The following is a 27,807-nucleotide window of genomic DNA, read 5'->3' as shown; positions in this document are numbered from 1 at the left end:
TTTCAAATGATTTTTAAAAAGTTTGGCTTAGAGGGGCTGGCATTGTGACATACTGGGTAAAGCTGCCACCTGAGACACTAGCATCCTATATGGGTTCTAGTTAGAGTCCTGGCTGCTCCACTTCCAATCCAGCTCCCTGCTAATGGCCTGAGAAAAGCAGCAGAAGTTGGCCCAAGTCCTTGGGTCCTTGCATCCACGTAGGAGACCCGGAAGAAGCTCCTGGCTCTTGGCTTCCATCTGGCCCAGCCCTGGCCATTGTGGCCATCTGAGGAGTGAACCAGCAGATGGAAGAAATTCTCCCTCCCTCCCTCCCTCTCTTTCTCTAACTGTGCCCTTCAAATAAACAAAAAATAAATCTTCCAAAAAATGGCTTAGAAAAAATAAAATCAGTATATTGTTCAACATTTCAACTACTACAGCCTGTGCTATTGATTATCTTTGGACTTAATGCCAAACCTACTGAATAGATTTTTTTAATGTCCTTGGTTTTGTATATTAGGCATGCATTATATTTATTTCATCACTTGAGAATGCAACTCGGCTCTAAGACAGATTCTTTTCTCTATGAGGTTGAAAGTCTGATGAGGATGCCTGCAGATTTAGAAAATATGGGAAAAACTGACAAATAGAAATATGAAGAATATGAAAATAGTTGGAAAAGCTCTCAAGGAAATTATGTAAGTGAAACTTATGTTGTGGAGCAAACCAACAGAAACCACACAAACTAACAGAGCTGCTCAAGGTGTCTATCATAATGGTTTATACACAGCAGTTTCTCAAACTGATTAAGTAATCATCCAGTCATTAGCAACAAATCAAGAACTGATCCTTGAATTCACCTTCAGTTATTCTGCTTACACAGAGGGAGTGTATTTTGCCATTAACATAGGAAAGGAAAGATTTCTTTTTGTCCATCTGTGCTTTCACAAATTTTTACTGCATAAAATTTCTGCAGGGTTCCATAACAGGCAACTTATTCATTATTAGGGTGGAAAGGATAAATGTAACAGCAACTATCATATGTAACTATTTTTTTTCCTATAGAATCTATTACATTATTTTATTAAAAAGATTTATTTCATTTATTTGAAAGAGTTAGAGAGAGAGAGAGAGAGACAGAGCAAGTAAGAGAGGTCTTCCATCGCTGGTTCACTCCCCAAATAGCTGCAATGGCCAGAGCTGAGCAGATCTGGAGCCAGGAGCCAGGAGCTTCCTCCAGATCTCCCACATGGGTGCAGGGGCCCAAGGATTTGGGCCATCTTCTACTGCTTTCCCAGGCCATAGCAGAGAGCTGGATAGGAAGTGGAGCAGCCGGGATCTGAACCGGTGCCCATAAAGGATGCCAGTGCTATAGGCTGGGGCTTTAACCCGCTGTACCACAGCGCCAGCCCCTCTATTACATTCTAAGTACAATGGAAATTGAGTTGAACAAAATCACAGCCTTTAAGTGTAGGAGTTAGGGGGTCAGAGAAAACTTCATCCCAATTAGGCCTTTAAAAACACAGATTTCAACAAGAAGAAATAGAAATATAATGAGGAAATTTTTTTTAAAGATCAATCTATTTCATTTATTTGAAATGCAGAGTAATGGGGGCGGGGAGAATATTTTCCATCTATAGGTTAACTCCCCAAATGGCTGCAACAATCAGTGCAGGCTACGTTGAAGCCAGGAGCAAGAAACTCCATCTGGAACTCCCACATAGGTTGCAGGGATCCAAGCACTTGGGCCATTCTCTGCTGCTTTCCCAGGAGCATTCGCAGGGAGCTGAATCAGAAGTGGAGCAGCAAGGACTTGAACTGGTGCTCTGATACAGAATGCTGGCGTTACAAGTGGTAGCCTAACCCTCTTTACCACAACATTGACCCCAAAATATAGTTGTTAATTTTTGATTGGAAGAAAGAATACTAGCTGGCTATACTGCTGAACACTTAATTCCAAATTTTTCCTATGGGCAAGGCATTGAAAAGCATTGAATGTATAAAGGGAGAATCAGCATGCCTACACATATTTAACCTTATTTTTCCTGAGAAAAGGAAGAAAATAATGAAAGGAGATGCACTGACTAGATTCATAGTGAGGACTATGATATAGTGATAGCTGTTTCTGGAAACATGTGGTTTTAATTTTAATTTTATTTTTTAAAGAATAATTGTGAAGTATTTAGATAGAAGTTAGTAATTCTGCATCCAAAAAAAAAAAGAAAGAAAGAAAACAAAATCTTCAGAAATTGGGCTCTCTAAAATTGTATGGTGATGTTCTGTTGTTGAAATCTAGATAGCATGAGTGACAGTGGCAGTACAAGAGCTGACCAAGGCATAGATTGCAAGGACCTGGGCCAAGGGTGCTTGGCGGGGTGAGTTGAGCAGCCACTTGGATTGGTACAGAATAAACTAGCTGTTAAATGGCGGTGGGGATACAGGGTCAATTCATTACTACCACCTGTCATCTCTGGGCCTTTTGACTCAGTGTGTGGTGTTGATCCTTATGACTAAGCACACTAGGCATCAGCCATTTCTCTAACTTTGACCAGATGATGGACAATCTTCTGTCATTTCCTATGGCACTTGTTTGTGATCTGCCTGAGCTTTGTTGCTGATATGCTGACCTAGAATATACTCACCTGTCATCTGCTTTTGTTTCTGAATCACTCAAAGACTACCTATCTACTCTTTTTGTTTTTAACATGTGCAACCTATCTTTTGGGACTGGGGTACCTATTTCTTGCTGATGATGAAAATTTTCGAGTAGTGAGCCCAACTCTCTAGCTTAAGTAGCCCCAGGTACTCTGGTGGTAGTAAGTTTGCTGCCTTCAATAATAAGGCACAAATGGCAGTCCTTTCTTCTGTGATGCCTCTATCTCTCAAAAACCAGATCACATAAATATAACACTGACCACTGCCTGTGATTTTGAGCAGAGAACATATTTAAACTAGAGCTTATACTCCATGAGCCTGTAAACAGGTGCCTCCCATTAGTAGTGTTTCCCATGCTAGCCTGTGCTTAATTACTTAACCAGTTGTATGGACAAAGGCAACCTGTACAGTTAATATTACAGACCCTTTAGCAGCTGCCAGTGCCATTGTTTTAAAATATAAACTGTCCCTCAAAGCAGAAGCCAGGCAGCAGTTGTTTTAAATATGATCAATTAAGACAGAGTTAAAAAATGCTGCATCTCCATTTCGTATTCATAACTGACAGAAGTTCCTTTGTAATTTTAGTGTCTAATGCAATCCATGCATAGCCTTGAGAGCCAGGCCCAGCCACAGGTGAATAAAAGTGGCTGCAAAATAGCAACTTATCTCACATAAGAAGTTTCAAAGAATCATTCCTGGTTTTTAAGTCAACTGGAATGTAGCCAGTCCTCACATTATCAGACAAATGTTTAAGTATGAATGGTTGTTCTTTCAGTGTTCATTTAATAGCATTGTTTGCAGTAGTAAAATCATGAATAGCCTCTATGTCCACTATGGGATTAAATACAGGATGGAGCCTACTTACACTGGGATACTATGCAGCCACCTAAATTACTAGATTGTTACTTACTTGATAGAAAGAGCTACACATTACAAAGTGAGAAGGCAAGTTAAAAGAGTATATGGGACAGGCCTTGTGGTGCAGTGGGTTAATCTATTGCTTGGAATACCCACATGCCATATCAGAGTGTTGGAGTCCTGGCTATGCTACTTGTGATCCAGCTTCCTGAAAATGCACCTGGGAAGGTGGTGGGTGATGCTCAGAGTACTTGGGTCCTTGACATTCAGGTAGGAGACTTAGATGGAGTTTCATGCCCTTCTCGTCAGCCTGGCTCGGCCCTAGCTGTTGCAAGCATTTAGGGAGCAAACCAGCAGACAAAAGATCTGTTCCTCCCTATCTCTCTCTCTACCTCTCTGATACTCTGCCTTTCAAAAAAATAAAAATAAACAAATCCTTTTTTAAAAAAGATTTTATTTATTTACTTGAGAGAAAGAGTTACAGAGAGAGAGAGGGAGAGACAGAGAAAGGTCTTCCATCCACTGGTTTGCTCCCCAAATGGTCTCAACGGCCAGAGCTGAGATGATCTGAAGCCAGGAGCCAGGAACTTCCTCCAGGTCTCCCACATGGGTGCAGGGGTCCAAGTACTTGGGCCATCTTCTACTGCTTTCCCAGGATGTAGCAGATAACTGGATAGGAAGTAGAGCAGCCAAGACACAAACTGGCGCTCATATTGGATGCCTATGGCACAGGCGGAGGCTTAAGCCGTGCTACGGTGTTGGACCCTAAACAAATCCTTTTTAAAAAGGGAAAACATCATATTCTTAGTTTTTAAAAAGATATTATTATTTAAAATGGAATTTTTAAAAGTTTACAAGGATATATACCCAGGGCCAGCACTGTAGTATAGCAGGTAAAGCCACTGTCTGTAGCACCAGCATCCCATATGGAGGACAGTTTTTGAGTCCCAGCTGTTCCATTTGTGATCCAGCTCCCTGCTAATGCACCTGGGAAAGCAATGGAAGATAGCCCAAGTACTTGCTCTCTGCTCCCAATTGGGGGACGTGGAAGAAGCTCCTGGTTGTTGGCCTCAGAGTGGCCAAGCTTCAGCAGTTGAGGCCATTTGGGGAGTGAACCAGCTGATGGAAGATCTCTCTCTCTTATTTTTCTGTTCCTCTCCCTCTCTCTAGCTCTGCCTTTCATATAAATAAATAAATCTTAAAGAAAGAAGGATATATATATATGTGTGTATATATATATATATATACTAATAAAAGAAGTGGTTATCTCTGAATGTTGGGATCATGGTTTTTGTTTTTTTAAATACTTCCTCTAATATCTGCATTTTTGTCAATGAAGATGACTGACTTGGCAAATTAGGGAAAAAAATGGACAGGTTGTTAAATATCACTCATCAGCTACAAAGCATAGACTGTTTTCAGTTTAAAGAAAGAATAGTGTAGGATTCAATAATCTCTGAATTAATTCCTTACTGATTATAATCATCACTAGCTACATTGTAATGGAAAAGAAGAAACTGACAGAAAACAGTGCCATTTTTCTGCCCTGGTTAAGTAAGGGCTATAGAATGTTCCCTGATGGGAAAGCAATGGATTACAAGTTTGAGTATAAATAAAATTTCTTCATACACTGGTATCATTTCTAAGGGTATTTCACATTTCCCACATTCTAAATTCTTAAAGTTCAAGTCTTAAAAAGTGACTCTCGGGGCCAGCGCTGTGGTGCAGTGGGTTAAAGCCCTGGCCTGAAGCGCCAGCATCCCATATGGACACCGGTTCTAGTCCCGGCTGCTCCTCTTCCGATCCAGCTCTCTGCTATGGCCTGGGAAAGCAGTAGAAGATGGCCCAAGTCCTTGGGCTCCTGCACCCACGTGGGAGACTGGGAAGAAGCTCCTGGCTCCTGGCTTCGGATTGGCACAGTTCCAGCTGTTGCGGCCAACTGGGGAGTAAACCATCAGATGGAAGACCTCTCTGTCTCTCCTCTCTCTCTGTGTAACTCTGACTTTCAAATAAATAAATAATTCTTTAAAAAAAAGTGACTCTCTCCAAATGATTGACTCTCTCCAAAAACATGGGTAAAAATGCAGAACAATAATAAAGTATATCATTTCATCATCTGGATAGAGATCTATATCAATGATAAAATCAGAGGACACTTAAAAATTGCTCTGTAACATGTTGCCTGCAAATGACAATAGATTAAGAAAAAAAGAGTTCATCCTTTCATGGAAAATGATACATGTTTTCAGCAAGACATACATTTTGAGTTATTTTTCCTACATACAGCAGGCAGTAGTGTGTATGTGGGTGGAGAGCGGAGTCTTGGCACTAAGCATTATATTGCTTCTTACCAACATTTATATTATAATACATAATGATGAAGCAAAGAAACTCTGATATATATAGTCTTTTAAATTATTAATGTAGTAGGCACACTTTTTTTCTAATTAAGGAGGCCTCCCTCACATTATGTATATTTACTAAATGAACCTTTCCAACCATCAATTGTCTCATCTGCAAAATGGGTGTAAAAATAGTATTTACACCGTGAGTACTAATAGGACTAGAGGAGGCAATCTAATATCTGGACCATATTCACCTTTTAATAGATAGGAAGTGAGTTTGCCTATGCCCGTGCCTATGCGCATGTATGTGCATGTGCGTGCACACACACACACACATTGATTAACAAGACTCAAATGAAAAGCTGTTTCGACTTACAATGGATAGCCATGCTTTAGAGTTGCAGGAAGGTCAAAGTTCTTAGTGTACAACACATATAGGTTCCCATCTTTGTTCTGCCACTTAATAGCTATGTTTTCCTAATTTTAAGTTCCCATCTATGAACACTGAAAATAATGTAAAAGGACCAGAATGGTACCTGGTATAGAGTAAAATATTTTTTATATTTGATATCATAAAAATCAAATTCCAAAGATTTTAGCATCAAGATCTTATTTTATGTTTCAAAGTCTACACAGCCTCATCACATCACCATGGTATTTTTTTAGCTATTTTTGGGACAATGAGAAAAGATGCAAACAAATGTTTAAAATGCCTTTTTCAGATTAGCTTATAAAACAAATAATTAATAAAGATCAGCCAGGAAATCAGAATTTATCAAGCTTCTGACTTTTTATTTATTTTACAAGCCATCATGGGCTGGGGTATTTCGTATGTCTTTAGGGAGCATTGAAAATCTTTTATAACTATTTATTTTTCCTTCTTGTCATGCAGTGAGAATAGAAATGCTGCCAGACTGCTTTCTACTACTTCTCTGCTTTAGGATTTCATTTGTCTGGACAGATTTGTCCCCTAGGGTAGAAAAAGGTTATTTCTGAAGATTCCAGGCTCACTTGAATGATGCATCTTGTAAAACTGGTCACTCACTTTTTTTTTCTAGGACAGCAGACTTACCAGGCAACCCACTGACCTTTAATTTGGTTTCTTGAGTTCACTGGAAAGAGAGGGAACCTTGATTTCCTAAGCAAAGCTGGTCTGCATGTAAGGCATAATTCTCTCTGTCCAAAAACCAGCCTGCAACTAATGTCCACCACCTACCTTCTCTTGAACACAGACTATGTGATTAACATGGTGCTACAAGGATAGAGAGGTAAATGAGCCAGTTTCTTTCAAGGAAGCTACTATGTAGTGATTGGTCTTTTGGTTAAAAAGTTAGTCTGGTGGAAATGGGTTAAGGATTCCTCTTTACTCTGCTACATGGTTCTCAGAGGGTCCCTTTGAGAACCTAGAATATACTATATCCTGTGGTACCAACACAAAAAGTCTCAGCCTTTTGCCTCATGCTGTTCTTACTGACAGGAGGGTAGCATACAATAATACTATGAATACAGTTCCAGGGAGTGCCAGGATTGAGAGAAAGCTCTTCAGAAGCACAGAATAGGAAAACTTAAGCCATGCTTTGTGGGAAGCCTCTTTGGGACAACTTTCCAGACAAGAAAATGCTGGCATTGGTTCTTAGGAATGAATTAGCCTAAAGGAAAAGTACATTCTAGGTAAAGGAGAGACTCTGAGGAAGGGGACAGAAGAGAAAAGAAAAAAAGAATGTGGGGTGGGTATTTGGATTAGTGGGTAAGATACTGGTTAGTATGCTCATGCCCATAACAAAAAGCCAGAGTTTGAGTCCCAGCTCTGCAGCCCGATTCCAGCTTCCTGCTATTGCAGATCCTGAGAGGCAGTGGTGACAGCTGAAGTGATTGAATTCCTGCCACCCACATGGGAGGCTGGGATTGAGTTCCCAGGTTCTAGCTACGACCCAAGTCAGCCTGGGCCTTTGCGGACATTTGGAGAGTAAACTGGTGATAGGAGATCTGCCTCTGTCTCTCTGCCTTTCAGATAGATAGATAGATAGATAGAGAGATAGATAACTAAAAATTGAGAGCCTTTTCACTTAAAAATATGTGTAAGTATAAGCAACTTAGTGTTGGTTGAAAGCAGGGGACTGCAGCAGGAAAACAGACTGGTCTTATGGGCCATTTTAAAGATCTTGGATTTTAGATGCACAGTATAGTATAATTGTGAGATGACTTTTGGTGATCATGTAGTACATGATCTTAAAGGGCAAGACAAGAAGTAGGAATTCATGGAATATAGGGGCAAAGAGAGAGAGATAATTCCAAGATTTATAGTCTACACATTTGGGAGACTGATGGCCCATCATCTAGTATAACATATACAGAAGGAGGAGTTACATTCAAGAAAATAAGTTCAGTCTGAGATGTGCTAAATTGGAGATACTTTAAGACATACAGGTGAGCTCAATAAAGTCAACAACAACAAAACAATTCACTTAAGAAATGGGCAAAACAGGGCCAGCGCTGTGGCTTAGTGGGTAAAGCTGCCGCCTGAAGCGCCAGCATCCCATATGAACACCAGTTTGACTCCTGGCTGCTCCACTTTCCATCCAGCTCTCTGCTATGGCCTGGGAAGGCAGTAGAAGATGGCCAAAGTGCTTGGGCCCCTGCACCCATGTGGGAGACCTGGAAAACTCCTGGCTCCTGACTTCGGATCGGTGCAGCTCTGGCCAAAGAGACCAATTGGGTAGTGAACCAGCAGATGGCAGACGTCTCTCTTTTTCTCTCTCTGCCTCTCTTCTCTTCTGTGTAACTTTCAAATACATAAATAAATCTTTAAAAAAAATGAAATGGGCAAAGGATATGAATAGACAGTTTTCAAAGGAAGAAAGACAAATGGCAAACACGCACATGAAAAAAATTCTCAGGATCACTAGCCTCAGGGCAATGCAAATCAAAGCCACAATGAGGTATCATGTCACTCCAATTACAATGGCAATTATCCAGAAGTCAAAAAAAAAAAAAAATCCTGATGAGAACACAAAAAGGAGAACTCTAATACACTATTGGTGGGAATGCAAATGAGTGCATCCATTATGGAAAACAGTATGGTTTTCCTCAATTGAATTTTTTAAAAGATTTATTTATTTATTTGAAAGTCAGAGTTACACAGAGAGAGGAGAGGCAGAGAGAAAGAGAGAGGTCTTCCATACAATGGTTCACTCCCCAATTGGTGGCAATGGCTGGAGCTGCACCGATCTGAAGCCAGGAGCCAGGAGCTTCTTCCACATCTCCCATGCAGTGCAGTGGCCCAAGGACTTGGGCCATCTTCCACTGCTTCCCCAGGTCATAGCAGAGAGCTGGATCGGAGGAGGAGCAGCCGGGACTAGAATCTCTGCCTATACAGGATACTGGTGCTTCAGGCCAGGGCTTTAACCCACTGCACCACAGCACTAGCCCCTTCCTCAATAAATTACAAATAGATCTACCATATGACCCAGCTTTTCCACTTCTGGGAATATCTCCAAAGGAAATGAAGTCACTGTATGAAAGTGACACCTGCACTCCCATGTTTACAGCAGCCCAATTCACAATAACTAAGATACAGAATCAACCTAGATGTCCATCAATAAATGACTATGGAATATATACACGATGGAATATGATATATATACATGATGGAATACTACTCAGCCACAAAGCAGTATGAATTCCTGACATTTGCAAATAGAATGGATGTAAATGGAGATCATTATTCTAAGTGCAATAAATCAGACACAGTGGAATAAGACAAATACTACATATTTTCTCTCATATGTGGAAGTTAATATAAACAGAGTATAAGTTTTGTGCTTGTCATATTATTTGGTATATAGATAATTATAAATATTGTCTTCACTGAATTATACCATCTGTTTGACAATATATTCTTTCCTCACTTTATGATCGTTGTCATGAATTCCACATTATGTGATATTTAATATACCTATTTTGAAGAAAATCAGTATACATGTTTACATAAAATTTACACATGAAGTGAATATGGATAATGTTAAAAACTTAAATCTTACAATAAATTTTTAAAAATGTTCAATAAAAAATTGTAAGCATCTAAGGAGAAACATTTTTTAAAAATCTACCAGTTCTTCTCAAATTATTCAAAACAACTGAAAGGGAGCGAATCCTCCCAAATTCTTTCTATGAAGCCAATATCACCTTAATTCCTAAACCTGGAAAAGACACAACAGAGAAATAAAACTATAGACCAATCTCCCTGATGAACATGACACAAAAATACTCAACAAAATCTTGGCCAATCAAATCCAACAACACATCAGAAAGATCATTCACCCAGACCAAGTGGGATTTATCCCTGGTATACAGGGATGGTTCAACATTCAGAAATCAATCAATGTGATATATCACATTAACAAACTGAGGAACAAAAATTATATGATTCTCTCAATAGATACAGAGAAAGCATTTAACAAAATACAACACCCTTTCATGATGAGAACTCTAAGCAAATTGCGTTTAGAAGGAACATTGCTCAACACAATCAAGGCAATTCATGACAAACACACTGCCAGTATCATGTTGAACGGGGAAAAGTTGGAGGCATTTCCACTGAAATCTTGCACCAGACAGGGATGCCCACTCTCACTACTGCTATTCAGTATAGACCTAGAAGTTTTAGCCAGAGCCATTAGGCAAGAAAAAGAAATTAAAGGGATACAAATTGGGATGGAGGAAGTCTAACTATCTCTCTTTGCAGATGGCATGATTCTATATATAGGGGATCCAAAAGACTCCACTAAGAGACTACTGGAACTCATAGAAGAGTTTGGTAAAGTAGAAGGATACAAAATCAATACACAGAAATTAACAGCCTTTGTATACACAGACAATGCCATGGCAGAGAAAGAACTTCTAAGATCAATCCCATTCACAATAGTCACAAAAACAATCAAGTACCTTGGAATAAATTTAACCAAGGATTAAAAAGGAGAGAATGATCCAACGTGGGAAGCGGGATACATGCAGACTCATAGAATGGCAGATATCCTAAACAGCACTCTGGCCTCAGAATCAGCCCTTAAGTCATTCGGATCTGGCTCAAGAGCCTATGAGAGTATTTTACGTATGGAAAGCCAAGACACTCTGGCAAAAAAACAAACAAACAAACAAACAAAAACACCTAAATGAAAGATCTCTGCAAGTGAGATCCCAGTAGAAAGAATGGGCCATCAAAGAAGGAGGTACCTTTCTCTGAAGGGAGGAGAGAACTTCCCCTTTGACTATAACTTTGTCTAAATAAGATCAGAGTTGGTGAACTCAAGGCTTCCATAGCCTTGGCAACTCATGACAAGAGCCTAGGGTGATTACTGATGCCATAAACAAGAGTGTCAATTTGTTAAGTCAACAACAGGAGTCACTGTGCACTTACTCCCCATGTAGGATCTCTGTCCTTAATGTGTTGTCCAATGTGAATTAATGCTATAACTAGTACTCAAACAGTACTTTACACTTTGTGTTTCTGTGTGGATGCAAACTGTTGAAATCTTTACTTAATATATACTAAATTGATCTTCTGTATATAAAGATAATTGAAAATGAATCTTGATGTGAATGGAATGGCAGAGGGAGCGGGAGATGGGAGGGTTGCAGGTAGAAGGTAAGTTATGGGGCGGGGAAGCCACTGTAATCCAAAAGCTGTACTTTGGAAATTTATATTTATTAAATAAAAGTTGAAAAAAATTAAAAAATTTAAAAAATTAACCAAGGATGTCAAAGATCTCTACAATTAGAATTGCAAAATATTAAAGAAAGAAATAGAAGATATAAAAATGGAAAAATCTGTCATGTATATGGATTAGAAGAATCAATATCATCAAAATGTCTTCTTCCAAAAGCAATTTACAGATTCAATGCTATACCAACCAAAATACCAAAGACATTCTTCCCAGATCTAGAAAAAATGATGCTGAAATTCATATGGAGCAACAGGAGACCTCGAATAGCAAAAGCAATCTTGTACAACAAAAACAAAGCCGGAGGCATCACAATACCAGATTTCAGGATATACTACAGGGCAGTTATAATCAAAACAGCCTGGTTTGTATTTGTATAAAAACAGATGGATATACCAATGGAACAGAATAGAAACACCAGAAATCAATCCAAACATCTACAACCAACTTATACTTGACAAAGAAGCTAAAACCAACCCCTGGAACAGGGACAGTCTCTTCAACAAATGGTGCTGGGAAAACTGGATGTAGAAGTATGAAGCAAAACCCAACTGTATTCTATATGTTGTGTTTGTGTATGGGTGCAAACCATTCAAATCTATGCTTAACACAGAGTTGGTCCGCTGTATATAATCAAACAAAAAATGAACCATAATGAAGAAGGAGATGGGAAATGGAGAGGGAGGTCAGATGGGAATGGATATGGGGGAAAGGACCACTATATTTCTAAAGTTGTATCTATGAAAAAATGAATTCATTAAATAAAAAATTTTAAAAAAATAGAGAATGAATGAATGCATGCATGTATATTAATGTGCTCCCATCCACTGGTTCACTTCCCAAATGTCCACAATGGCCAGGACTTGGGCCAAAGCTAGTAACTGGAAACCTAATCCAGGTCTCCTATGTGGGTGATAAGGAGCCATTTACTTGAGTCACGACCTGCTGCCTTCCATGGTCTGCGTAAGTAGGAAGCTGGAACTGGGACTCTCTTTGATCTGATGGTTCACTCTCGAAATGGCCTCAACAGCTGGGGTTAGACCAGGCTGCCAGGAGCCTGGGACTCTATCTGGTCTTTCATATGGGTGTCAGGGGCCCAAGCACTAGCAGAGCTGGACTCCAAACAGCGTTCAGAGGGGATGTTGACATTGCAAGTGGGGGCTTGATCTGGTATGCCACAGTATTGGTCCACTACTACTCTTTTCTGTTCCCTGTGTAGGTAATTTTCAGAGTTTTATTCTTTTGCTTTGTTACATATTACTCTTACATACTTTTCATGAGCTACTTTCCATGAGTATGTTCATCTACTTGCAAAACTTGAATGACCCTAATTACTGTACCTCCAGTATGCAAGGGGAGCTCAATTCTGCATTTCCTGGGATCTAGACTACAGTGTCAATCACCTTCTGAATATTTCTCCTGATTATTTCAAACTCCTTGCAGTCAAGATCCAAACTAAACTGATTCCCTTTTCTTTCATCCTATTTCCTCCTTTTCATGTTTTCTTGTTTGGATGACTTAGGGCCATGCTATCAGGTGAATTTGTGTTCCCAAAAATTCCTTTGTTGGAGTCCTTAACCCTCAGTATGTTAGAATGAGGTGACCCAATTTGGAGACAGTCTTTATATAGTTAATCAAATAAAAATGAAGTTATTAGTGTGGGCTCCTATAACTGGTATTTTTATTGAAAGGAAAAAAATTGGAGACAAACAAATACATACTATGAAAGAATGCCATGAGAAGGTGAAGGCAGAGACTGCAGTGATAGTTTTACCTTCCAAAGAATGCCAAACTTGGGGCCGGCATTGTGGTGCCGTGGTGTAGTGGGTAAGGCCGCCACCTGCAGTGCCGGCATCCCATATGGGTGCCCTCTAGAATCTTGGCTGCTCCACTTCTAATCCTGGGAAAGCAGTGGAAGATGGCCCAAGTCCTTGGGCCCCTGAACCCATATGGGAGACCTGGAAGAAGCTCCTGGCTCCTGGCTTTGAATCAGCACAGCTCTGGCCATTGCAGCCATTTGGGGAGTGAATCAGCAGATGGAAGACCTCTCTCTCTCTCTCTCTGCCTCTCTGTAATTCTGCCTTTCAAATAAATAAATAATTCTAAAAAAAAAAAAAAAAGAATGCCAAACTCGCCAGAAAAACACAAGGAGCTAAGACACAAGCCTAGACCAGATCCTTCTCTAGTATGATCCAGTCAATACCTTGATCTTCGACTTCTAGTCTACCAAACTATGAGACAATACATTTCTATTGTTTATATCATTCAGTTTGCAGTACTTTATTCTGGTGGCCCTAGCAAAATAAGACAGCTATTGTATACCACACCATAAAATAAATAAATCCACCAAGATTCCTTCCCTTTTTTATACTTACATACAGTTCCTCAACAAGTTCCATCAATGTTTTTTTAAAGATTTCATTTATTTATTTGAGAGTTAGAGTTACAGACAGTGAGAGGGAGAGACAGAGAGAGAGGTCTTCCATCTGCTGGTTCACTCCCCAGGTGGCCATAACGGCCGGAACTGAGTCCATCCGAAACCAGGAGCCAGGAGCTTCTTCCAGGTCTCCCACATGGGTGTAGGGGCCCAAGGACTTGGGCCATCTTCTACTGCTTTCCCAGACCGTATCAGAGAGCTGGATTGGAAGAGGAACAGCCGGGACTAGAAGCGGTGCCCATATAGGATGCTGGTGCCACAGGTGGGGGATTAACCTACTGTGCTACGGCGCCAGCCCCTCCATCAATTTTAATTACTGAGTCCTTCTATTTCTTCTTCTTTATCATCTTCACTACCATTGTCCTAGTGCAGGCCTTCTTTTTCTATTATCTAGGCTGTTATCATAGGCCCCTCTATGAAGTCTTTCCTGTCTCTAGCCTAACACCCATCTAATCACCCTTCCACATCATTAGAACATAATCGTTCTCCAAGACACATCTGACCATGCTATGTAAGTTAAAGCATGAAATGACTGCCCATCACCCACACAGTAAAAAAAAAAAAAAATCAAACCCCTATCAAGACTGTTTATCTTTTCAGCCTCTCATACCTATACTCTGGCAATGCTGAACAGTTGGCTCTTCCTTGAACATAACGTGCTCTCCTATTGCCTCCACAAATGCTGCTTCCTTTCTTGGATCATGCTTCTCTTCCTCTTTCTTTTCCTACCCAAGAAACTCCTACTCATCTGTTAAGATTCAGCTTGCGCTTTATACAGTGATTGTCCCAGTGCAATCTGTCCTCCCCCACTGTGCTATGAGCTCTGGAAAGGCAGGAACTGCCATTTTCATCTGCTTTCCTGGGGCGTGGAATATAATGGGCATTTACTAAATGATCTTTGACTGGATACACAAATGAACACATTCTTTTGTTCATCACCCCTCCAAAGTATAAATATTACAGCATAATATTCACTTGAATAAATACATCTGCGGTGTGTATTAAAACTATTCTTTAGGTACGTGAATTCAGCTTTGATTGTCCTTTCTTGGTAAAGAGAGCTAGACATATCTGTCTTTCATTGTAGTTCAAGATATATTGCAAATCTTAATTTTCCTGTTTCTTTGAAGCCTGCAATGAGAGAGTTCTACTGCAGAACGGTTAGTTCAGCGGTCATTATAGTGCAGAATTAAATTCATCTTCCTACTCTTTAGATCTTTAACTTTTTTTTCAAATCTGCCAACTCTCCTTAGATATTGTGTAGAAGAATCAAAGGCAGTCAATTTGCTGTAACAGTCATACAGTGACATAGGAGAAATGAAACACTGCATTACTACAGAATGCCTAATTGCTACTTTCTACTTCAATAACCCAAATCATGCTTGATACCATTTTATTTTATGAAGAGAAAGGGTTAAATGACCCTCATTTCTAGTAGGCTGCATAGGTTAACAACCCTTCCCCCCACCAAGCCAATGAACTCAGTCATCATGTATTATTGCCCCGAGGTGGCGAAAGCTTGGGAGAATCTTTATTATCTTTAAATGGCAAGAAAACTATTCCTGGAAACATATATCTCCTTTTTCTTCCTCTCTATGTAGGGCAAAGACACCAACATACACACAGAGCTTAGTTAACACATCACAAAAACATATTGCCAAAAAATACTCAGTGCTTTCTTGTGAAAACAGTAGCAAGTCCCTTTGGACCACAGCATTCAAACGGTTCCACTAAAGCTTTAATGTGAATTTGCTCAATGGGACTGTGCATACAGGTGTAGAACAATTATTAGATTTGATATCTGAATGAACTCAGGTTCCCATTAGAGCTTGACTGCTTCAATGACCCCATTATTTTGCTTCCACTGCTCCCCGAACTGATCAACTTAATTATTCTGATTAACGAAACATTTAGGACATGAATTCCTGATTTGCTTTAAACCATAGGGGACATCTAAAAGAGCTTCACTTAAAAAAAAATCACAATACAGAAGAAATGACTCTATGTTAGAAGCTGGGAAGTAGGGCAAGGCCAAGATCCATCTTGGGCACACAGATAGCACACTTTGCTGAAATGGGTCTTCTGTTTAGACTCCTCCTTGGTACCAGTTATACCTTAGCAATTTCATTCTTCCCTGGGACACTCAAAACAGAAAGTACTAATTTGGCACTTGGGAAGTCCTATGGAGGGGTTTGAAATCTTGTGTTCCCTCTCATAATACATTCAGAGTCTTAAAATAACTAATGTTCAGAAAGGCAAATAAAATGCTTTGCAGAACAAACCAATAACAGGATAATAAAGAATAAGAAAAAACAGAAAATGGATATGTAAGAAATATGGCCTTTTACAGGTTTAAAGTTGAGATCAAATAATAATTCTTAAGAAAAAGCAGTATGACTTGAAATATTGGATTTTGCTATTAACTCTAGCTGGAGTGGTCTATCAGCAGAGGTATGAGAGGGGTTCAGAAAGTTCATGGAAAATGTGCATTATCTTTTATTTTCATTTTTAAAAAAATTTTGAAGATCCCTCATATGGCACTAAGTAAGAAAAAGATAGACTATTTTGAAACAGAAATACAACCCTGCTTCAAAAATTCCATGGAAAATGCAATTAAAGATACATTTAATATGGTGCAAAAAACTGAAATCCATGCATTTAAAAAAAGATTTATTTTATTTATTAGAAAGGAAGAGTTATAGAAGGAGAAGGGGGGAGAGAGAGAGAGAGAGAGAGAGAGATCTTCTATCCACTGGTTCACTCCCCAAATGGATGCAATGGTCAGGGCTGGGCCAGGCTGAAGCCAGAAGTCAGAAGCTAGAAGCCAGGAACTCCATCCTGGTCTCCTACATGGGTGGCAGGGGCCCAAGCACTTGGGTCATCTTCTGTCGCTTTCCCAGGTGCATTAGCAGGGAGTTGGATAGGAAGTAGAGCAGCCAGGACTCAAATTAGTGTTCATAAGGGTTGCTGGCAGTTGGTGGCTTAACCCACTATGCCACAATACTGCCCAACATGCAGTTTTTTGGTTTTTTTTTTTGATAATTTGCAATTTCCTTGAGCCTTTTGAAGACCTCTTGTGTACATGTATTTCAAATAATTTTTGCTAAAATAAGCTTATATTTTAATTCTTTTCCACAAACTTTTTGAAGTATCTTTGTATATTGATTTTGATAACTCATAGTTGCTTAATTGATGTCTTTAATACCACCCGTAACATTACTCATTATTTTAGTTTATATTAATGAATATTAAAAAAGCTGTATGTTTACCTATAGGAAAAGAAGAAGGCATGGAAGTGTTACTGGTCTCTAAAGTTTTACAGATGCCGGTTTATTTCTCATCAGTCAATGCATTTGCCCTTAAAAAGAATGGAACTGACATCAAAATGGTCCCTCCGGCCCCTTGCCTCCTTTCACTAATGATATGTAATGGCTGCTGAGCCTGCAATAAACATGTTTGTGTCCAGTCAAATTCCCATCATTTTACAAGCCAATCTGATTTATAAATAAATAAATAAATAAATAAGGAAGGAAGGAAGGAAGGAAGTCACCGGAGACGAGGACAGTTCCTGCTTCAAGGCATTCACTGATATCAGCCTTCACTTTGTACTTCTGCTCCAAGTACCTGATTTGACACAGGGCACTGAGAAATCAGGAGATGAGTGTCTTCACCTCCTCTCCACGACGCTCTGCCAGGAGTCAATAATGATTCCTTTGCACAGTTACACTGGAATGATTTCAGATCAAAGTGTGAGGGGAAAATTTCAGGCTCTTCCTTATACTGTCTCATGAGAGAGGGGTGTAAACATGCGTCGGCCTCAGTGGGGCTACTCTTCTCCTCTGGTCCCACCCTATCCATTTGAACAGTTGGCCGATTAAATAACAGGAGTCCCCAGGCAGCCATGTGGCCATGTGCAGATGCTTTGCATGCCACCTGAAAGTAATGGATTGAGAGATGGAAGCTAAAATGGAAGAATTGTATATATTAAAAAAGCAGACTGTCTTCTATAAAAGAATTCTTTAATAACAGCAGCTGGGTAAAATTTTCTGTGCTTGTGTCCTTCTCCTACTGTTTCATATAAAGCAGCCACCATACTTTTCTTCCTAGGCTACATCTACTGACAGACTGTCAAAAGCAAACAACTTTTCCCCTTATAGTGCAATAATCATCTACTGTATTTTTAATGCAGTCAAAACAAATTTTCTTATTATAAAATAACAGTGAAAATCCTCCTTGTATTCCCACCATAAAATGATATATTTTAAATACAATAATCATACAAGCAACCTATCCATAACTACTATTTTTAGGTTAAATAAAATATCAACATTTTTTATTCATGTTTAGGTTAACATTTGCAATTCAGTTGTTTGCAATATTTAAATGGAATTGAATATGTTATGAGAAAACTTGAAAAGAAAAAAAAAAGCAAACTTGAAGACAGGTTCTTTCCTGCATGGCTTATTGTCCTTACCACCCACCCCGTACCTTCATCACACAACACTAAAGAAAAAACTCAGACTTTATGTTAGGGTGATCAACCTATCATCATCTGTGAGCTATGTCTCTGTGCCCACCAACTGTGACTCACTCAATTCTGAACATGTACTAAATGATTATTTGGACTCAAAGCAGCTCTATTTTAATAAAATGTGTCATGGTGACAACCTAATCCACAAGATTCTGAAACATTCAGATTGGAAGTTGATTATACATTTGATACATAGTAACTATATAGAAGCTTGTGCATATAATCTATGGTAGCAATGATGGAATCTGTATAGTTAAAGGCCAGGGGCCGGCCCTGTGATGCAGCAGGTTAATGCCCTGGCCTGAAGCGCCGGCATCCCATACTGCCACCGCTTCAAGACCTGGCTGCTCCACTTCCCATCCAGCTCTCTGCTATAGCCTTGGAAAACAGGGAAGAAGGCCCAAGTCCTTGGGTCCCTGCACCTGAGTGGGAGACCTGGAAGAAGCTCCTGGCTCCTGGCTTTGGATCAGCACAGCTCTGGCCATTGCAGCCAATTGGAGAATAAACCAGCGGATGGAAGACCCTCCCCCCCTCTCTGCCTCTCCTCTCTCTGTGTAACGCTGACTTTCAAAAAAATAAATAAATCTTCTTTTAAAAAAAAGAAAAAGGCCAATGATAGGAAGATCTAGAGGCAAGGTCTGAGTGGTTTTTTCCTTAGGACAAATAGCTCAGAAAAATAAATATATAACTAAGAAACATAAAAGTTAAGGTCTAAAGACCTTTCTGTTGAATTATGAGAATGACAGCATTCTTGCTTCACATTCCCATGTTTATACTTCCTGGCTAAAGCAGACTAGAGAGGAGGATAGCTGACATTTTGTACCAAATGATTACCTTCCCAAAGTATCAGCAGTGTCTCTAGCATTTTTTGGTACTTCATTAAATTATGCACCCTGGGATTTGCTACTGTTTGTTTCTTCTTCATTTATCTTTTGCCAAGAAAGTGAAAGCTACTCTTTATTTCATCAAAAACCTGAACACTGGCCGGCGCCGTGGCTTAACAGGCTAATCCTCCGCCTTGTGGCGCCGGCACACCGGGTTCTAGTCCCGGTTGGGGCACCGGATTCTATCCCAGTTGCCCCTCTTCCAGGCCAGCTCTTTGCTATGGCCCGGGAAGGCAGTGGAGGATGGCCCAAGTGCTTGGGCCCTGCACCCGCATGGGAGACCGGGGGAAGCACCTGGCTCCTGGCTTTGGATCAGCGAGATGCGCTGGCCGCAGCGGCCATTGGAGGGTGAACCAATGGCAAAAGGAAGACCTTTCTCTCTGTCTCTCTCACTATCCACTCTGCCAAAAAAAAAAAAAAAAAAAAAAAACCTGAACACTGATTATCCCCATACTTTCTCTTTTTTGGGACTAAATGTTTCCAAATGCATCCATCCCTCATCATAGAATCAAGCAGAAAGGAGTTTTGGTAACACAACATTTTCTTTTTTTTTTTATTTGACAGATAGAGTTAGACAGTGAGAGAGAGAGAGAGAGAGAGACAGAGACAGAGACAGAGAGACAGAGAGAAAGGTCTTCCTTTCATTGGTTTACCCCCCAAATGGCTGCTATGGCTGGTGCACTGCGCTGATCCAAAGTCAGGAGCCAGGTACTTCCTCCTGGTCTCCCATGCGGGTGCACGACCCAAGGACCTGGGCCATCCTCCACTGCCTTCCCGGGCCACAGCAGAGAGCTGGACTGGAAGAGGAGCAACCGGGACTAGAACCCGGAGCCCATATGGGATATCGGCACCGCAGGCGGAGGATTAACCAAATAAGCCACGGTGCTGGTCCACAACAGTTTTCAATTCACACACATCAATACACTAAAGTGCTTTTAAATAGATATATTTAAAGAGCCTCATGAACATGCATGGTAGCTTGGGGATAATCAATGGGACATAGAATTTTAGAGCTTGAAGATAATTTGTGGATTATTTAATTGAAGTCCAACTCTTCATTTTATATACAATGACACTATCTTTCAGAGAAGAGAATTGACTTGTCATAAATAATTCTATGGAACAAAGATATGAAACTATGAAACCTAAATCAGGGACTGGCATATAAGGTAATGAGCTATATAACCATAAGAATTCTACTGCTCATTTATTAGGTAATTATGATTAAGCTTTGACAAAACATACTTATGAAGACAGACAGCAATAATATGATAGACCATGATCATCTGATGATCACATATAATAATCACTCTGGATAAGTAATTATGGAGTAACAGTGAGTTTGAAACTCCTGTATTTTATAATACAACATTCAGCAATTTAGTTCTTTTGCAAGGAAAAGTTCATTAGCTCCTATAGTCTGCATTTTAAAAAAGATTTTAAAATTATATTTATTTTCATTTTATTTGGAAGGGAGAGAGAGGGAGAGAAGAGAAAGATCCTCTGTCACCTGGTTCACTCCCCAAATGCCTGCAATAGCCTGGGGTCGGGCAGGCAAACCCCAGGAGTCCAGAACTAAGGCAGGGTGTCCCATGGGGATGGCAGGGAACCAAGTATTTGAGTCATCAGCTGCTGCCTCCCAGGTATTGTACTAGCAGGAAGCTGGAATTAGAAACAGAGCTGTGACTTGAACCCAGGTACTACGATATGGGACACAGGTGTCCCTAGCAAATGTCTTAACCACTGTGCCAAAGGCCCGCCCCTATAATCTGCATTTGGGTGCGCCTAAAACATTTATATCTTGTACTGGCCACAAAGTCCTTAAGTACACATTTATACAACAACTGGACCAGAGGAGAAAAGTACACAATTGTATAGACTAGTACCTTGAGAGGCATTTTGGAATGGATGGCTGGTTACAGATGTATATACATTCATACAAACACACATGCATATGTATATGTAGGTATATATGTATGTATTTGATGTTTGGCACCATGTCTTTAATAAAAGATATTAGACATAGTTAAGATTGAAAAGTCAACAGCTCTTCTAGTAAATGCAAGTTTAAGAAGCCCAAGCATGCTGCCATCTCTGGTAATTTCATCATGTTCCTCATTGTTGATAGAGTTCAAAGCTGCTATTATCACATTAATGTTCACTGTCATTGCTTTTGTCAATCTTTGCCTTTATCTTAATGTTATTTATATACAGTATGTGTATTAGTATGCAAGACACTGTACACAGGGTTTTGCAGTGAGCTGGGTATTTTAATTTAGGTTGATGGGTAATAAAATATAATTCAAAGCCAACTGTCAGGTGAACAAGTTAAATGAGAGCTCTGTTTCATAAAGTCTCTGTTTCCAATTATTCTATGGAATTTGAATGAGCTGTACATCATCAATAGAGGTATTTAGAACTTGACTAGAAAGCAATACCTTTCTTTGCGTGCATTCTTTATGCTTCTTACTATTGGGTATCTGTTTTAAAATGCTGTAATATACTGTCCTTTCACTCACTGATCTCAACCCTGTAATTCTCTTTCTGAACAATTACCTCCTCACCCAGCTTCCTTACTCCAGTGAGCCATAAACATAGTGTGACTAGAGCAAAGGAGATGGATGTTTACACACATATGGTTTATATAAATGAATCTCATTACATTATAGCTGCGTTTCCTATTTCTAAAATATTTCACTTTCCTCCAAGACGTTCCTTTCATTCTGTTAAACAAGATGGTTTTCCAATTAATCCTTCTACATGATTCATATCAGTAGTTCCTGCTGCCTCTACCTTAAAACACTAGTTATATAAAATATGGTGCATATTTCCAATCTCAGTAATATTCCAAGCAGTCACATAGAAACTAGAATTGCAGTCATTTCATTGCAGGCTTAGTAATGTCATGTCATGAGTCAGAAAATTTTCTCATAGCTAATATGCCTTATTGTATCCATCACTCCTTGATGCTCCCATTTATAGTCCTTATATTTTGTTATTGATGAGTCTCCCAAATTTTCTGTGTTTTATAATTTATGGTACCATGCAATGATATATTAATTTCCTGTTGTTATTGGTCAGCATGCCAACATCATGTACCTCTTTAAATAAAACTTCAAGTCTTAACAGCTCATAAATTTCATTCAACTGACATCATCAAAGTAGTAGAGATTCTTGCTTCATATTTGGATTTCACTTAAATTGGTTGTATAATTTTTAATCGCTTTATATCAAATTTTTCAAATTCCCTTATAAAATAATTTTATAGCAACAATATACATTTTTAAGTGAGGAAAAGCAGCACACTTTTTAAAAAGCTTTTATTTTTTGAAAGGCAGAGTGACAGGGAGAGAATGTGAGGGAGAGAGAGAGAATCTTCCATCTGCTAGTTTACCACCCAAATGCCCACAACATCCAGGTCTGGGCCAGACTGAGGCCAGAAGTTAGCAACTCCATCTTAGTCTCCCACATGGGTGGCAGGAGCCCAAGTACTTGAGTCAATTTCCTCTGTGCCTTCCCAGGCACATTAGTAGGGAGCTAGATCAGAAGTAGAACAGCCAGGACTCGAACCAGCACTTTGATATGTCACTTTCTAAAATTTCATTTTATATGTTTAAACCTATACTATAACTCCAAACACTGAGAGAAGCTTCTTTTCATTGGTAACTAGCCACTTAAAAGGCACCATGGGAGGGGTGGGCATTTGGCACAATGATTAACATGCTGCTTGGGATGCTTGTAAACCCATACTGGAGTGTGTGAGTTTCAGTCTTGGCTCTGCTTTTGGTTCCAGCTTCCTGCTAAGGCACAGCCTGAAAGACAGCAGATGATGAGCTCAAGTACTTAGGTCCCTGCCACCCACGTGGAAGACCTGGATTGAGTTCTGGGCTCCTGGCTTTTGCAGGCATCTGAGAAGTGCACCATCAGGTGGAAGATCCCTCTCTTTCTGTCCCTGTCTTTTAAATGAAATGAAAACGAAAATAAGTACTAAAGATATTTTTAAAGGCAGCACTTTAGAAAGGAAAGACCACTGTTTTGGACACTGAAGAGAACTGCCCACTGAACTGATGCTTAGTTTTGTCACGCAAGGATAGGGATAATAATCCGGACCTTAGATGGTTACCATCAAGATCAAATGAAGTTCCCGCTGTAATGTGCTAAGCAATGATGTGTTGCACATAGTAGGTAATCACTTCCTTCAGTGTGTTAGCAGCATGTCAATCTGAACCTTAGCTGCCAGCGGTTAATAAATACATCTCAATGCATCAACCCACAGCCATGCAGAGGGGACAATCAACTGACAGATAAAGGTCAAGAAAGAGCAACCGAGTACTGAAAGGAAGGGAGACAGAATAAAGCAGTAGGAAGCTTACACTTCCAGTAATTACTTAGCTGGGACAAAGAATTCACATTGTGGAGGGATTTAAAATGCAAACTGCCAGGATTTATGAGGAAAAGATTTCCTTTTTTTTCTCATTACTATAATAAACAGTGATCAAAAAATGCTTCATCAGACTTATTGTAGATAAGGAAGGGAACTGCAACTTCAGTTAAGTCCTTGATTTATAGATCATGTTGCAACATCACAAACGATGAACATCATATTCTACCACAATCTATTTGCAAAGATATGTGTATGCGTTTCAGGGAATGTGATGGGGAATCATTTTTCATTTCATTCTCTTCAAATTAGTATGCACTTAAATAACTGTTCCAGAAAGAAAATGCAAATGAACATTAAACTACTTATTATATCCCTTCAAATCCTCTTCCAATAGGTGCCAACAAACACATATTATTATAGATATAATCAGTGCTTATATACTCTCTTGTGATCTAATTCTTTCGCTTAACACTGTTTCCTGTGTATATTTCTGAATTGTCAAGCAATGGTATCAGCATCAAACTATATCTGTTTCCCTATAGCTTCTCCAACACCTTACTTAGTTCTTAGACATCACAATAGCTATATGTTGCTATCTTACTGCTATTTTAATTTGCATTCCTTTCTTTGCTTTGTGAAAACCTTGTATGTCCATGTGATGATTTATTACATTAGGATTTTTACATGCAAACTTCCTCTCTTTGCCTTTTATTCCGTATGTGAGTTGCCTTGTGAAACAAGTCTGCAGGCCTCTCAAAACTATTATGTCCAATATTAACATAACTGAATTTGCTGATAAATTTGTTGTAAGCTGTTGGTGACAACTCACATCTTTCTCTCTGCAAATACTTTGTACATAGTAGGCATTCAACATATTTCTTTTGAATGGAATGTTTTCCATGCTTTAAAAATTCATAATATGAAAAGAACTTTGTCTCTTCCAGGTTTGCATCATCCCAGTATTTTGTATATACATGAAATAAGTAAAAGTATGAAACTTGAGTGATTTGAGAGTCATATGATTCAATTAATTTTCAAGAAAATCTACATCATTATCTTCCCAAATATAAATCAGATCTCAGAAAAAGAGGAAGTTTTATTCAAATCCTTATAAAGTCTAAGGGCCATTTTCTAGATTGTTTCTAAAGTTCTTTGGAGAACACAGATTTGTCTGGGACAACCATAATTAGTATGATTTCCCAATGCTTATTGAGGTAAATTTACAAGATGGGGACAGGGGAAGAGATTCTGAAATGCAACACAGATCTTTCAATTGTTTTCAGGATCTGACCTCACAGTACGAGGTGTTGGGTATCATTATAAACAAACCTTTGAAAGATCACTTAAAGTTGCAATGCAGTAAATACTCAAAGATGATCACAAATGTACACACATAGGGTGAATGGAAAAAATGAATAGACACAGTGTGATGCAAATGGTATTTATGGCCTGGGGTAAAAATGACAGTGACGCTATCATATACATCTAAAAGTGCTGTACCTCTACCTAACAACTTAGATGGCTGTGAATATAATGTGTTCCAGAAAACTGTTAGACAATTCAAAAGCTGGCTGTAGGGCTTCTACCAACACTGATGTCAGAGACATGTGCGTGGAGAGTCTGAACAGAATCGTTTTGTAAAATGGGATAGTGGGAAAAAAAAAAGCAAAATAGCCACATGAAGATGCTATTCTACACCACTGGCAATGTGAGTATATGTGCATAACCAAACAAATTAAATATCACAATTAGACATTTTAATATTTCATCTACATTTCTAAAAGTCTATTTCCACTCAACATGGTCAAAGTACTTAAAAATCTTATTAGGAAAATGGGGGCTAGTCTTATCCATCATATTTGTTACAACCTTTTGAATCCAGGTTTGTATACACTTAGCTCATACCAACAGTAAGAGCTGTTGTTTATGTAGCTTTTATTGGGTGTCATGCACCATTGGTGACTTACATATACTATATCAATAGTTCTTCAAACAAATCTGTAGGTTAGGAATTATGAAATCCTTTTATAAATGAGGAGGGTAAGCCTCCAAGAAGTTCAAAAGTAAGTTCAAGGTCAGGCAGTTAATAAGTAGTGGACATATGTGGAGTTTCAAAGTCCAAAACCTGAACCACCACACCATATGGCCTCCACAAGCACTGAGCCTCTAGGTCTGACTTTGACAGGATGATGCTTTGTGTAAAACAGAGGTAAAGCCAATGCAGGACAAGAACAAGAAGCTTTGTAATCCACAAATAGATTATCATCTTCAATACTAACTCTTTTAATACATTTTTAAACTAAAATCATGAAGATACCAAACTCATTATCTATTTATGCCCCAACATTCTGGGTGGGACTCAAAGGGATTCTTTGTAGAAAAGAATGGTTTTTCCTCGTTTACTTCACATACGAAGCAACCATGTATCCACAGTGCATAAATTGATCTGAATCATTTTACTTCTTCTTTTCTTTTTCTTTCTTTCTTTTTTTTTTTTTTTTTTTGATAGGCAGAGTGGACAGCGAGAGAGAGAGAGACAGAGAGAAAGGTCTTCCTTTGCCGTTGGTTCACCCTCCAATGGCCGCCGCAGCTGGCGCGCTGTGGCCGGTGCACCGCACTGATCCGAAGGCAGGAGCCAGGTGCTTCTCCTGGTCTCCCGTGGGGTGAAGGGCCCAAGGACCTGGGCCATCCTCCACTGCACTCCCGGGCCACAGCAGAGAGCTGGCCTGGAAGATGGGCAACTGGGACAGAATCCGGCACCCCGACCGGGACTAGAACCCGCTGTGCCGGTGCCGCAAGGCGGAGGATTAGCCAATTGAGCCGCGGGGCCGGCCTCATTTTACTTCTTAAAACATGCTAGTTCTGGGGTAGGCATTTGGTATAGGAGTTAAGCTGCTGCTTGGGACACCCACATCCCATATCACAGTTCCTGGATTCAAATCCTGGCTCCACTTCTGATCCAGCTTCCTGCTAATGCTCATGGGAGGCTAAAGCTTGGGTCCCTGTCACTCACATGGGAGACCTGGAATGAGTTCTCTCTGCCTTTCAATAAATAAATAAATAAATAAATATTATTAGTAGTATTGTTCAGTCTAAAGTATTTCATTGCAGCAGTCCAAATGGACTAAGATAGCCCTTGGTTTCCATGAGCTTGGGTTTGGTAAACAAGTTCGAATCTATCCTATGCAAGCCTTTTATGAATTCACGGGCTCTGAGCACAGCCTCACTTAGTATACTTTGCAACAGAACCGTTTTTAGTGTTTTAGCATCTCATAATAGAGTATCTGCTCCAGTTCCTGGTTCATGACAGACGGTCTTCTCTAGTCTGATGAAGCAGAGTAACTTGCAGCATTTTCTCCCATCTAGAGGAAGGAATGACTTGCAGCATTTTCTCCCATCTGATACGAAGGAAGCAGAATGTCTTCCATTTGGATGCCAACCTCTTTCCTGATGTTGACCAACAGAATGATGACCACTGTGGCTACAGTACCCTCGCTAGCTACCTTTTTAACGAAATGGTGACCAGTCACTCCTGGATCCCTTTTAAGACTGAAAAGGAGAAGCGGGAGCCTGTGAGCCTGTGAATCCAGCCTGGCTGCTTCTGCTTTCACATCTCCCTACATGCATTACTGTATCCACCCTGAGGCTCACCTGCCACTTCTTGGCCTACTCAGGAGCCTTCCGAGAGCTTCCTGCAGTGGGTCACTGGCAACGTGGCATTTCACTTTCAGTGGCCTCAGCTGAGTATCAACCGCGAACTTTCCTACTTCAGTTTTCTCAACTTTTTGATAAAGCATTTCCTCCAAGTAATTAAAGTGATAATGCTTGGAATGGAAGGACATATATTAGGTGCAGAATTGTTCTCCAACTAAAAAACAAAAGAGGAGCATATTCCATGCAGTGATAGTTTTTTTCCTTTTTTAAAAACATTCACCCTTCCCCACAGTGATAATGAAAAGTAGATCACATTATAAGCCTAGATTTAGACATACTACTGGCCTCTCATATTTCTAA

At 39.6% G+C, this 27,807-nt stretch overlaps 1 protein-coding gene across 1 annotated transcript in view; it reads right to left on the bottom strand.

Moving 5' to 3' along the window:
- Window positions 1-27,807, bottom strand: part of DIAPH2 (diaphanous related formin 2) — a 985,476-nt gene that overhangs the window by 11,479 nt on the left and 946,190 nt on the right. Inside the window, exons 30-32 of the mRNA XM_062183022.1 lie at window positions 27,445-27,617; window positions 17,619-17,844; window positions 14,605-14,719 (exon numbers count right to left, since the gene is read on the bottom strand). Coding sequence (XP_062039006.1) covers window positions 14,605-14,719; window positions 17,619-17,844; window positions 27,445-27,617 — 514 coding nt within the window. The remainder of the gene's footprint in view (window positions 1-14,604; window positions 14,720-17,618; window positions 17,845-27,444; window positions 27,618-27,807) is intronic.

This window comes from Lepus europaeus, chromosome X (assembly GCF_033115175.1).
Source record: "Lepus europaeus isolate LE1 chromosome X, mLepTim1.pri, whole genome shotgun sequence".
NCBI lineage: Eukaryota > Metazoa > Chordata > Mammalia > Lagomorpha > Leporidae > Lepus > Lepus europaeus.
The sequence above is the reverse complement of the archived record's forward strand: the minus strand, read 5'-3'. Positions and strand labels throughout refer to the sequence as shown.